Source organism: Mustela nigripes, chromosome 13 (assembly GCF_022355385.1).
Source record: "Mustela nigripes isolate SB6536 chromosome 13, MUSNIG.SB6536, whole genome shotgun sequence".
Taxonomy (NCBI): Eukaryota; Metazoa; Chordata; class Mammalia; order Carnivora; family Mustelidae; genus Mustela; species Mustela nigripes.
In genome coordinates this window covers 92,123,587-92,137,690 of record NC_081569.1, presented here as the reverse complement: position 1 = coordinate 92,137,690, position 14,104 = coordinate 92,123,587, and the positions used below count along the sequence as shown (strand labels likewise).

Below are 14,104 nucleotides of genomic sequence, written 5' to 3'. Positions count from 1 at the left end.
CTTGATGTTTCAAATAGTAGCTCTTTCACTTGCAGCCATTGTCTGAGTGTTTATACTAAGTTAAAATGTGCTTGGAATACCACCAATGGAATCTTGTATGGAGAATTGACTGTGAGGTCATAGAACTTTAAGAGAAACTTCTAGAAGTGAGATTAGTCATATGAGAGACTAAACAAGAAAGATGCTTACTCAGTAAGGTGGGATCCAACAAGAGTGTAATACAGAATGCAATAATTTATGAATTGCTTTGTTCTAAGGTAGCTCAATAGAACAACACTTAATGAAGAAAGGCAAAAGTTTACCTGTCTGGTACATTTGTGATTCTTGATTATTTATTACTTGAAGAATGTTTGAAATTCACCAATTTTAGAAATGGAAGAAAGCGACGAGCCTGATCAGCCTATCTCAGCAGGGAGACAAGAAATTCGAAAGAGAAGACGACCCAGCCAACCAATGGTAGACAAATCACAGCAGACTGAAGTGACAGAGAAAAAGAAACACTTGCCTATATCACAATCATCTGGGCCTAAAGCTACCCTTAGTATTGGTAATATTCCTGGAACCAAAGTCAACTATGAGTCTCTCCGAGTTTCTTCTCAACTTCAGCAAACTTGGACAAAGAGAAAGCGTGTACAGGATATGACTGATAAATCTCTGCAAACAGATGCAACTGTAGAAGAGAAAAAAGAAGAAATCAAGTCAGTTGGTGAAACAGTGGTACCTGAAGAAAAGCCAGCTGCTGTTGAAGAGGAAGTCCCTGAATTTCCAGAGAGTGTTCAGGAAGTAGAAATGCCACCAAGCAGACATTCAGTTCAATTCAAAATAGACAGATCTCAGCAGACCAGTTGTACTGGAGACTGGACACTGATGAACATTCTTCAAAAAGAGAAAGTGGACAAGGAACAGCAGACATACTTTAGTGAAACAGAAGTAGTGGTTATTGGCAGGCCAGATAGCTCTTTTTCAAAGTCAAATGAAGTTGTGCAGGAACGTAAATCCTCAGGTAAGATTTTTCTTAGTGAACATCCAGAATTGCAACCCTCAACAAGTAAAGATGAAGCAATTGAGAAGATTGATACCAACAGATTTCTATTTAGTCAACAAAGCATAAAAAGTTTTCTGGAACTTTCAGAAGATGAGCAGTATGTTCTTGGTGAAATACAGCTTCCCTTTGCAGAAGAGATCTCTGCTGAAGTGCAACCTCCACCAGCTGGGAAAATTACAGAAGACTCCCCTCCTGAACTTAATTCTCCACCAATTGAAGAACCTCCAGCAGAAAAGAGCCCTGCTAAAGTAGAGCCCATCCTGGGTAAAGAGGCTCTTTCAGAAGGGCCTCCTGCTGAAGTTCAGTATGCAAAAATTGAAGAAGTTCCTATTGAAGTACAACTTTCCCCAGCTGAGGAGACTCCTACAGAAGAGGCCTCTGCTAAAGTAGAGTCTATCCCTGCTGAAGAGGCTTTTACAAAAGAGGCTTATGTTGAAGTTCAGTCTCGATCAGCTGAAGAGCCTTCTACACAAGAGGCTTCAGAACTTCAGTTTTCATCAGCTGTTGAGGCCCCTGCAGAAGAGGCCCTAGCTGAAGTTTCATCTATACCAGCTGAAGAGGGCCCTGCAGAAGAGGCTCCAGCTGAAGTTCAGCCTCCACCAGCCAAGGAAGTCCCCTCTGAAGAGGCTCTAGCTCAAGTTCAGCCTCCACCAGCTGAGATGCCTCCTGAAGTTCAGTCTCTACCAGCTGGAGAGACCCCTGCAGAAGAGGCTCCAGCTGAAGTTTGGTCTACATCAGCTGAAGAGAGCTCTTCAGTAGAGGCTCCTGCTGAAGTTCAGCCTCCACTAGCCAAAGAAACCCCCTCTCAAGAGGCCCCAGCTGAAGTTCAGCCTCCACCAGCTGAGGAGGGCCCTGCAGAAGAAGCCCCAGCTGAAGTTTGTCCTCTACCAGCTGAGGAGAGCCCTGCAGAAGAGGCCCCAGCTGAAGTTTGGTCTCCACCAGCTGAGGAGGGCCCTGAAGAAGAGACCCCAGATGGAATTTGGTCTCCACCAGCTGAGGAGGCTCCTGAAGAAGAGGCTGCCACTGAAGTTTGGTCTCCATCAGCTGAGGAGGGCCCTAAAGAAGAGGCCCCAGATGGAATTTGGTATCCACCAGCTGAGGAGGCTCCTGAAGAAGAGGTCGCTGCTGAAGTTTTGTCTCCACCAGCTGAGGAGGCTCCTGAAGAAGAGGCCCCAGCTGAATTTTGGTCTCTACCAGCTGAGGAGCACCCTGCAGAAGAGGCTCCAGCTGAAATACAGTTTCTACCAGCTGAGGAGGGCCCTGCAGAAGAGGTTACAGCTGAAATTTGGTCTCCACCAGCTGAGGAGGCCCCTAAAGAAGATATCCCAGCTGAAGTTTGGTCTGCACCAGCTGGGACATCCCTTACTGAACTTCAGCATCTATCAGTTGAAGAAACTACTTTAGAAATGGTCCCTGTTGACAAACAGTTACCAGCAGCTAAAGAGGACTTTATTACACAAATCTCTGTAGAAGATGTCCCTGCTGAAGTTCAGCCTCCACCATCTGAACACGTTGCTATAAATGAGGCTTTGGTAGACCATATGTCTACCGGCTATCAATATACCCAGACAACAGATGTCCCAGTGGTAAAATTAGAATCACTGGTTTTGGAAGATCAGCAAAAACCTGAAGAGCCTTTGGAACTGGATCCTGCCCCTGAAGATTTGTCTAATATCAATAAAGAACAGGTCCCTACCTACAAAATTGAGGGAGTCCTTCATGTAGAAATAAAATAGGGGCCTCTTCCTCAGTTGTAATCAGGTCTTAACTAAGCTAGCAATCAGAAGCTAGGGGCTTCTGGACATATGCACTTTAGAAAACTATAGGCATTTGGAAGTACCTTTGAGAACAGGGAAATAAAAGGAAGTCCCAAGATGTGGACCACTGGCTGGAAAATGAACAATAAAAACTAGCAGTTTAAAACTAGTGTGTTATTTTCATTCAAATCTAGCATATATAAAATATCCATTTGGAAATGAAGTAAGTTGATGATTGAAATAATTACTTAAAATATCCTTTCTATAATAAACCCTGTTGAAAAGGGTAAAGTATATTCTATTGCTTTATTTTCTTTTCACTACATGTAGCTTGTACTGGAAAAGGCAGTTTCTTTGCTGCCATTCTCTCATCTACTTTAAATTTCTTGAGTTCTAGTCACATAGCTAAAGGTATATTTTTCTTTCTCCTCACTATAATACATAATATCACTAATTTTCCTTCTGTTTGATTCCTTCTGAGACCAGCATTTCTTTCCTGTTTTTATCCCTATTTTATTGCATATTTTACATTTCCATATCTGGATGGGGAAACAATTCCTTTGTAAAAAACCTTCATTTTAATTAAGATAGTCTAAATAAAGTATTTTATTTTTATTTTTTAAACATTTTATTTATTTGACAGAGAGAGAGACAGCAAGAGAAGGAACGCAAGTTGAGGGGGTGGGGGAGGGAGAAGCAGGTCTCCTGTAGAGCAGGGAGCCCGAGGTGACACAGCGCTTGATCGCAGGACCCTGAGATCATGGCCTGAGCTGAAGGCAGATGCTTAACAACTGAACCACCCAGGCACCACCTGGATAAAGTATTTTAAAAGGTGTATAAATATAAAGAAAAATACACTTAGATGGACTTGAGGGCATATTTCTGCTTAGTTTTGTAAGGGCCTGGTTGGCCAGAGGGAGCCATTTCATTGTGGGCTTGGGTTGACCCTGTCCCTTCCAGAAGAACTTGCTTGCAGGCCCTGGATATGGGGGGCGGGCCAGGCTGGATGGAGACATCCAATCAGTGTGGCCACCCCTATTGCTGACCCAGTGTGACTGTGCAGTTTTCCCTATGTGTTGCAGTCTCATTGGCCACCTGTGTGTGGGCCGGGCTCAGCCACCTCTATAAAGGTTAGTCTGTGAGGCAGGGGAGTAGTAGTGATAGCGAGGGGGTCATTGGGAGTGTTAGGGTCTTCAGGAACATGACCAGTGAAGCCAGGGAGCGGCCATCGCTGGGAAGCGGCCTCACAGTGTGTGGTCTCTTTCCTTTGATCACGGACCCTAATAGTTTTAATTTCAACTTTGAATGTAATGAGTCAAGGTACCTGGGTGGCTCAAGTCATGATCTCAGGGTCCTGGAATCGAGCCCCACATCAGGCTCTCTGCTCAGCGAGAAGATGCTTCCCTATCTCTCTCTGCCTGCCTTTCTGCCTACTTGTGATCTCTATTTGTCAAATAAATAAATAGATAAATAAATAAATAAAATCTTAAAAAAAAAAAGAATGTGACGATTCCTTTGGAAGCTTGGCTCATTTTTTGTACTCTGAAACTTGTATAAAGTTGAATGAATAAGACTTCCCTTACCTGAATTTTTGCTTTCCATAGTTTCACTTACCCGTGATCAATTGCAGCCCAGAAGCATATTTTCCTTCTGATGTACCTTTCCTTGAAGGTCATTAGTAGCCTAACGCTACATCACAATGCCTACACCATTCACATCACTTCATCTCATCATGTAGGCATTTTATCCTCTCACATCAAAAGGAGAAGCGTGAGTGCAGTACAATAAGATATTTGAAAGAGAGGTAACATTCATATAATTTTTATTACAGGATATTGTTATAGTATTTCTATTGTATTGTTAGTTTTGTTATTTTCTTACTGTGCTTAATTTATAAATTAAACTTTATCATAAGTATGTATGAATAAGGAAAACAGTATACATAGGACTTGGTACTATCCACAATTTCAGGCATTCCTTGGGGATCTCTGAAGTTATCCTCTGTGGACTACTGGATAAGCTAATTTTTAAAGAGTAATTATGAATTAATATAAGATGTCTATTAATAAATCACATCTTGGTTTCTATGGGTATGGCAACTTTTTGGAAAATATTTTCTTTAGCTATAATTTAGTTGCCATACGCTGAAATAATGAGATTATTCTCTTAAAAATTTGTTAGTGTATTTCTCTGTTAAGTAAAAACTCTAGATTGATGATTCCAGACCTTTGTTAAACTTTGATGCCCTATAATTGTTAGATGTTTCTCATATTCTTCATTACTTCTGTGGAGTGTACATTAAGAACATGTGACATTTTTAAGTGATTTTTTTCAAAAACTTTATAAAGATTTTTGTAAGTACAATATTTTTTAATATGTGCCAGATTTGAGGTTGGGAAACAGTATCTGAGACTTTTTAAATGAGGGTTGCTTTTTTGATACTTCCAAGTCCTTTAAATTATTTTGTCTTCTGAGATACTTAAAATCCAATTAAACTCCTTTATCTAAATTTGAAGGGTTTTTTTTCTATTTTAGATTTTTTAAGTTTTCTATTTAAATTCCAGTTGGTTACATATAGTGAAATATTAGTTTCAGGTATATAATATAATGATTTAACACTTCCATACAACACCTGGTGCTCACAAGTGCCCTCCTTGATCCCCATCACCTATTTTACCCATCCCTTCTATCCCCTTCCCTCTAGTAACCATCAGTTCTCTGTAGTTCAGAGTGTATTTCTTGGTTTCTCTCTCTCTTTTTTATCCTTCCTTTGTTTGATTGTTTTGTTGTTTAAATTGCAGATATGAATAAAGTCTTATGGTATTTGTCTTTTTCTTACTGACTTAGGTCACTTAGCATAATACTCTGTAGCTCCATCCTTGTCATTGCAAATGGCAAGATTTCCTTCTTTCTTCTGATTAATATTGCATTGTATAGATAGATAGATATAGATATAGATATAGATATCAGTTTCTTTATCCATTTATCAGTTGATGGACACTTGGGCCATTTCCATAGTTTGGCTATTGTAAAGAAGGCTGCTATAACCATCAAGGTATGTGTATCCTTTTGAATTAACATTTTTATATTCTTTGGGTAAATACCTAGTGATGCGATTGCTGGATCATAGGATAGTTCTATTTTTAACTTTTTGAGGAACCTCCATACTGTTTTCCAGAGTGGCTGCCCCAGTTTGTGTTCCCACCAACAGTGCATGTGAGTTCCCCTTTCTTTACACATTCACCAACACCTGTTGTTTATTGTTGATTTTGGCCATTCTGACAGGTGTGAGTTGACATATTGTAGTTTTGATTTGCAATTCCCTGATAAGTGATATTGAGCATCTTTTCATGTGTCTGTTGGGCATCTGTATGTCTTCTTTGGGGAAATGTTCTGTTCCTGTCTTCTGTCCATTTTTTAATTGGATTATTCATTTTTTCAGTATTGAGCTTTGTAAGTTCTTTATATATTTTTGGATATTAACTCTCTTTGAATATGTCATTTGCAAATATATTCTCACATTCCATGGATTGCCTTTTGGTTTTGTTGCCTATTTCCTTTGCTTTGCAGAAGTTATTTATTTTGATGTTGTTCCAAGAGCTTAGTTTTGCTTTTTCTTCCCTTGCCTTGGGACACCTATCTAGAAAGATGTTGATCTGGCCGATGTCAGAAAAATTACAGCCTGTATTTTCTTCAAGGACTTTAATGGTTTCCTGTCTCACATTTAGGTTTTTAAACCATTTAGAATATATTTTTGTGTATGGTGAAAGAAAGTGGTAGTTTTATTCTTTTGCCTGTTGCTGTCCACTTTTACTGACATCATTTGTTGAAGAGACAGTCTTTTTCCCATTGACTATTTTTTCCTGCTTTGTCAAAAATTAATTGAACACATAATTGTGGGCTCATTTCTGGGGTTTCTATTCTGTTTTATTTATCCATGTCTATCTTTATGCCAAGTACCATACTGTTTTGGTTACTACAGCTTTGTAATATAACTTGATGTATGGAATTGTGATGCCTCCAGCTTTGTTTTTCTTTTTCAAGATTGCTTTGGCTATTTGGGGCCTTTTGTTGTTTCATACAAAATTTAGGATTGTTCTAGCTCTATGAAAAATGCTGTTGGTATTTTGATAGATGTCACATTAAATGTATAGATTGCCTTTGATAGTATAGACTTGGTATTTTGATAATGTCACATTAAATGTGTAGATTGCTTTTGATAGTATAGACATTTTAATAATACGTGTTCTTCTAATACATGAGCATGGAATATCTTTCCAATTCTTTGTGTCAGCTTCAATTTCTTTCTTCAGTGTTTTACAGTTTCAGAGTACAGGTCTTTAACCTCTTTGGTTAGCTTTATTCCTAGGTTTCTTGTTATTGATGCAATTATAAATGGGATTGTTTTCTCAATCTCTCTTTCTGCTGCTTCATTACTGGTGTATAGGAATGCAGTGGATATCTATATGTTGATTTTGTATCCTGTGATTTTACTGAATTCATTTATCAGTACTGGCAGTTTTTTGATGGACTCTTTTGGGTTTTGTATATGTTATATCATGCCATTGCAAATAGTGAAAGTTTTACTTCTTTCTTGCCAATTTGAGTGCCATCTTATTTATCCATTTATTTATTTATTTATTTATTTATTTATTTATTTATTATTTGTTGTTGTCATCTAATTACTGTAGCTTGGATTTCCAGTCCTATGTTGAGTAGAAGTGCTGAGATTGGACAACTCTGTCTTGTTCCTGTCTATAGAGGAAAAGCTCTCAGTTTCTCCCATTTGAGATTGATGTTAGCTGTGAGTTTTTCATGTATGGTCTTTTCTGTGCTGAGGTATGTTCCTTCTAAACCTACTTTGTTGAGAGTTTCTATCATGAATTTATGTTGTACTTTGTCAAATGCTTCGTTTGCATAAAATGATCACATAGTTCTTTTCTTTTCTTTTATTGATGCTATGTATCACATTGACTGCTTTGTGAGTATTAAACCACCCTTGCAATCCAGGAATAAGTCTCCCTTGATCATGGTGAATGATTTTTTCAATGTATTGTTGGATTTGGTTTGCTAGTAATTTGTTGAGGATCTTGCATTTATGTTTATCAGAGATACTGGCCTTTAGTTCTCTTTTTTTGTGGTGTTTTTTTTCTGGTTTTAGTTTCAGATTAATGCTGACCTCAGAAAATGAATTTGAAAGTTTTCTTTCCTTTGCTATTTTTTTGGAATAGTTTGGGAAGAATAGGTATTTACTGTTCTTTAAATGCTTGGGAGAATTCACCTGTGAAGGTATTTGGTCCTGGGGTTTTGTTTGTTGAAAGTTTTTGATTACTGATTCAATTTCTTTGCTGGTTATCAGTCTGCTTAAATTTTCCATTCTTTTTTTTTAAAGGATTTTTATTTATTTGATGGGGGGTGGGGCACAAGTAGGCAGAGTGACAGGCAGAGGGAGAGGGAGAAGCAGGCTCTCTGCTGAGCAGGGAGCCCGACCCAGGGCTTGATACCAGGACCCTGGGTTCATGAACTGAGCTGAAGCCAATCACTTAACTGACTGAGCTACCCAGATGCCTCTAAATTTTCTATTCTTGTTTCAGATTTGGTAATTTATTTGTATTTAAGAATTTATTCATTTCTTTTAGGCTGTCCAATTTGTTGAGATATAGTTTATCATAATATTCTCTTAATAATTGTTTATATGACTGTGGTGTTATTTCTTTTCTCTCATTTGTGATTTTATTTATTTGATTCCCTTTTTTTTTTTGTTTTGTTTTGCTAAGTCTGGCTGGAAGCTTATCAATTTTACTGATTTTTTTCAAAGAACCAGCTCCTAGTTTCACTGATATGTTCTGTTGTTGTTTTGTTTCAGGTCAATTTGTGGGGTATTTAGGATGATTTTATAGTGATTTAGTTATATTTGTGGGATGAAGTGAGCCAGGGCCCTCCTACTCTGCTGCTGTCTTCCCTGGGTCTATTATATATTTTCTATTGTGGATTCTTCTTGAAAAAAATTTTTTTTGGATTTTCTTTTTTTTTCCCTCTCTCCAGCTTTATTGAGATATAATTAACACATAACAGTATAAGTTTTAGATATACAATGTGATGATATGATACATATAATATTGTAAATTAATTATCATAATAAGTTTAGTTAAGATATCCATCACCTCACATAATTACAATTTTTTTTTGTTAGTGAGGCAACTTAAGATCTTTCTTAGCAACTTGTAAGTATGTAACAGTATTTTAAAATGATACTTACCATTCTGTACATTAGTTTTCCAGAACTTATCTTACAACTGGAGGTTGTGCCCTTTAACCCAAATTTCACATTTCCTCCATTACCTGCCCCTAGCAACAACCATTCTACTGTCCTGAGTTTGTAGATTTTACATACAAATGATATCTTATAATATTTAAATGATATCTTACAATATTTGTCTGTGTTTGTCTAATGTATTTCACTTAGCATAATGCTCTCAAGTTCATCTATGTTGTCACAAATGGCAGGATTCCCTTTTATATCTGAGTAATATTACATTGTGTATATATACCACATCTAGTTTATTCATTCATCCTTTGATAGACACTTAAGTTCTTTCCATACTTAAGCTATTATGAATAATACTGCAATAAACATGGGAGTACACATCTCTTCACAGTAATAATTTCATTTCCTTTAGATGTAGTCTTTTTAAAATGGCTGTACAAATTTATATTCCTGACAGTGAACAAAGTTTTTCTTTTCCCCACATCCTCTCTAGCATTTGTTATCACTTGTCTTTTTGATAATAGACATCTTAACAGTTGTGAAGTGATACCTCATTTTGGTTTTGAGTTATATACTTCCTTGATGATTGCCTCTGTGGAGCACCTTTTCATGTACCTATTGGCCATTTTTATCTCTTCTTTGGAAAAGTGTCTATTCAGGTCCTTTTTCTATTTTAATGAGGTAATGGGTTTTGTGTGTATGTGTGTGTGTGTTCATGTTTTGCTATTGTTGTATGAATTCCTTGCATGCTTTGGATATTAACTCATTATTGGATAGGTGCTTTACAAATATTTTCTCCCATTCCATAGGTTGCACTTGCATTTTCTTGATGGTTTTCTTTTGATGTAGTCCTAGTTATTTATTTTTAATTTTGTTGTCTTGCTTTTGGCATCTAAAAAATAAATCAATGCCAAGACCAATGACAAAGAGCTTACCCTGTATGTTTTCTTCTAACAGTTTTATGATTTCAGGTCTTCCATTCAAGTCTTTAATCTATTTTGAGTTAATTTTTATGTAAGATAAGGATCCAGTTTCACTTTTTTGCATGTGAATATCTAATTTATTGAATACCATTTATTGAATAGACTTTCCCATTGCATATTTTAGTTTATTTATTTATTTAAGTAATCCTTATATCCAATATGAGGTTCAAACTCTCAATCCCAAGATCAAGAGTAGCATACTTTTCCAGCTGAGCCACTCTCCCTCCCACCCCATTGCATGTTCTTGATACCTTTGTTGAAAATTAATTGATCATTATATGCATGGGTGAATCTGAGCTCTCTGTTTCATTGATCTGTTTTAATGCCAGTAACATATTGTTTTGATTATTAAAGCTTTGTTGTATAGTATGAAATCAAGAATTATGGAGCCTCCATGTTTTTTCTTCTTTAATCAAGATTTCTTTGACTATTAGGGTTCTTTTGTGCTTCCAAAAAAGTTTAGATTTTTTTTTCTATTTCTGTGAAAATGCCATTGGAATTTGATAGGGACTGCATAGAATCTATTGATGACTTTGAGGTAATATGGACATTTTAATAATATTTATTTTTTCTAACCCATGAATATGGAATATCCTTCTATTTATTTGTACCTTTAATTTCTTCCATCATTGTCTTATTCAGTATATAGATCTTTCATCTCCTTGGTTAAATTATTTTATTGTTTTTGATGGTATTGTAGATGGGATTTTTTTTCTTAATTGTTCTTTCTAATAGTTCATTTATAGTATATAAAAACTCAACTAATTCTTCTGTGTTCACTTTGTATCCTGCAACTTTACTGAATTCATTTATTCTAACAGATTTTGGTAAAGTCTATAGGGTTTCCTATTTAAAATATGTCATTGTAAATAGAATTTTATATCTTCCATTCTAGTCTGGATGACTTTTATATCTTTTTCATACTTAATTGCTCTGGCAACGACTTCCAATGCTATGTTGAATAAAAGTGGCAAGAATGGGCATCCCTGTCTTGCTCCTGATCTTAGAGAGAAAGCTTTCAGCTTTTTACCTTGGAATATGCTGTTAATTATAGGCTTGTCATATGTGGTCTTTATTATGTTGGGGTTAGTTCCTTCCCTATCCAATTTGCTTATAGTTTTTGAAAGAATATTGATTTTGTCAAATGCTTTTTCTGCATCTATTAAGATGATTATTGACTAACAACTGCTTTTTGTTTGTTTGTTATGGTCCTCTATGACTTAAGAGTGCAAACCTTGCTGGTTTTTAGAAGTAGGTAATTTAGAGGCCCAACCTCTTTGGTGCTAGTCTTAAAAGTTGGGGCACTAAAGGTATGATTCAAACCTTTTACTCCGGAGGGAGAATCTGGGAGTTAGAGAGTTCCCTCCTGATTATATGGTGCTGTCCCTTGGGGTAGGATTTATAGATAGAGTATGTCTCAGACTTTCTTATCCATATCCATATCCATATCCATAAAATCCAAAAGTCAAGTATTTTCTAATTTTCCTGGTGTGTGAAAGTCATTCAGCTAGTTTCTGAATTTCTCTTGGAGGGAATTGCTTTATATATAGTTGTATCTGGGCATCTGTGGAAGGTGGGAAATACAGGAACATCCTATGTTACCATCTTGGTCCGGAGCCTAAGTGGGAATTTTTCTTAGAAAAATTTCCACAAGAAAGTTAACTAAAAAGTTCTATTTCTTGAATAGATGTAGGGCTATTTGTGGTATTTGTTATAACATTATTTTCATCTTTTTATGTCTATATATTTTATTTCTAATTAAGGTATAATTATTGATACCTTATATCAATATATATTGATAACTTTTTCTTGATCTCTTAATATCCTTTGCTTTGTTATGGTAACCATTTTGTGCTTTTCTTATTTTAAACAATCTTCTTCTAAATAATCTTTTAGATTATTTCTTTTCTAAATAATCTTTTTCTTCTTCTTCTAAATAATCTTCTTCTAAATAATTCTTCTTCTAAATAATCTTTCCTATTATTGCCACTTATTTTTTATAATACACATCTGTTCATGCAGTCATTTGCTTACAGAATAAATCCTATATTCCTTAAAATGATACTCATGACCCTTTACATCTACTATTACCTAATTTATACCTAACTTATTAAATACAGGTTAGTGTTAGAAAGTGAAGGTTAAAATCATGACTGCCAGTTAGCAAGTCTTGACTTCATTACTTATGAGCCTTTTAGCAAGTTCAGGTTAATTAACTGCTCCAAGCCTCATTTACTCATCTGAAAAATAACAATAGTAAGCATAATACTTAACCAATAGGATTTTTGTAACAAAATAGTTGGTCCATATTAACAGAGAGGGAGAAGCAGAGTCCCTACCAAGCAGGGAACCTGATACAGGGCTCAATCTCAGGCCTGATTTCCATTAATTATATCTGACTTATCAGATCCTACTTATTTATCAAGTCAGCGTCTTCTCCATGAGATCTTCCTTGAAGCTAGTGCTCATCATCCTCTATATCTACTCACTGATAAGCTTCTGTCATTGTGGATTGTATCTCTTTTACTGATACTGTGAATAATTCTTCTTGGTCCTAACAAAGGCTGATCCCTTTACCAAGGAATCAAGATTCTATCCCTTCCTGCCAACTCAATAATACAGATTTGGTAAATCTCTACTTTTCCTCCTGTGTCATCAGTGTCTCATCAAATTTCATCACTTTCTCTTCCTATTCATTCCCATTAGCTTCTAAACATGCATTTTATTTTCACCCATCTTAAATAAATAAGCAAATAGATATCCTTTTCATACTTTCTATTTAAGCTACTACTCATTTCTTGGCTTTCCTTGACAGCAAGTGCTATATTCAATTACTCTCTGTCCCATTCTCTTGAATCTGTTTTAAACAGGCTTTCACTCCTATGGCTCCACTGAAACTGCTCAATGATCATTGACAAATACAATAGGTAACACCTATCCTACCTATCCTCATTTAGTCCAATAACACAATCTAACACAGTGGAACACTTGCATTTGGTGTTCGTTTTTCCTTGATATATCATCCTCTTTTCTTCTGGGATGCATTCCTCCTATCCTATTGTATAATTATTCTCAATATTCTTTGCTGATTTCTCCTTGTCTCCTAGCCTCCTAATGCTGAAGAATGTTAGAGTTCTATTTCTGTATATCTTCTTTTCTCTTTCTTTCCTCTCTCAACAGTTACTTCCTTGGTGAGCTCACTTAATCTTGTGACTCAAATCCCATCTATATCCTCTGAGTGTATATCTCCCCAGTCAGATGGTTCAGCTGGCCTCCTTAAAACCTCCAATTGTATGACTGATAGACTTCTTTTCCCTGTTAAGGTACTACAATTTTGAAATAGCCAGAGTGTTGTTTTTCATCTCCATCAATATCTTTTTATTTTCACCTGAGACAGTGAAACCAATTTTGAGAACATAACTGGCCATGAAATAAAGGAATACTTAGGGTGGCACAGTGTATCCTGACATGTGCAGTTCCATAAGAAAGAAACAGAAAGTGGCGATAAGGTGGAGAAGCAGGAAAAAGTGCTTTACTTTGAGCATATTTTGATATTATAAATCAAAATGGGTTCCATTATTTTAAAGTGTCATGTAGCTAAGTGGGGAAAGGAGGTTGGGTAGAAGTTTTTATCTCCTACAGCAGAACTCCAAGAATGAGTCTTGAAAAAGAGAACTTGAAGTTATTCTTCAGGTCATAAGAGAGATCTACAAGACCATCAACCAGAAACAATTCCCAGATCATTGGGAGTTTGTTATGAAACTAATTACACATAATTCAACTGGTAAACATAACATATCTCTGAGAATGTGAAGGTGTTGGTGTCTCCTTTTATAATAATATACAAGTAAATTTGAAAAAAAAAATCAACTTTGTTATTAGCATGATCCTTTAATCTGACACAAGAAATTTTTTTTTTTTAAAGATTTTATTTATTTGAGAGAGAAAGAGAGTGAGAGAGAGCATGAGAGGGGGAAGGTGAGAAGGAGAAGCAAACTCCTCATGGAGTTGGGAGCCAATGTGGGACTTGATCCTCGGACTCAGATCATGA

The 14,104-nt window shown here is 36.2% G+C and overlaps 1 protein-coding gene across 1 annotated transcript; it reads left to right on the top strand.

Moving 5' to 3' along the window:
- The first annotated feature begins 372 nt into the window (after nucleotides 1-372).
- Nucleotides 373-2,781, top strand: FSCB (fibrous sheath CABYR binding protein). Its single transcript, XM_059371263.1, has one exon. It carries the CDS (start codon nucleotides 373-375, stop codon nucleotides 2,779-2,781), a length of 2,409 nt encoding a protein of 802 aa, XP_059227246.1.
- The last annotated feature ends 11,323 nt before the right edge of the window (nucleotides 2,782-14,104 follow it).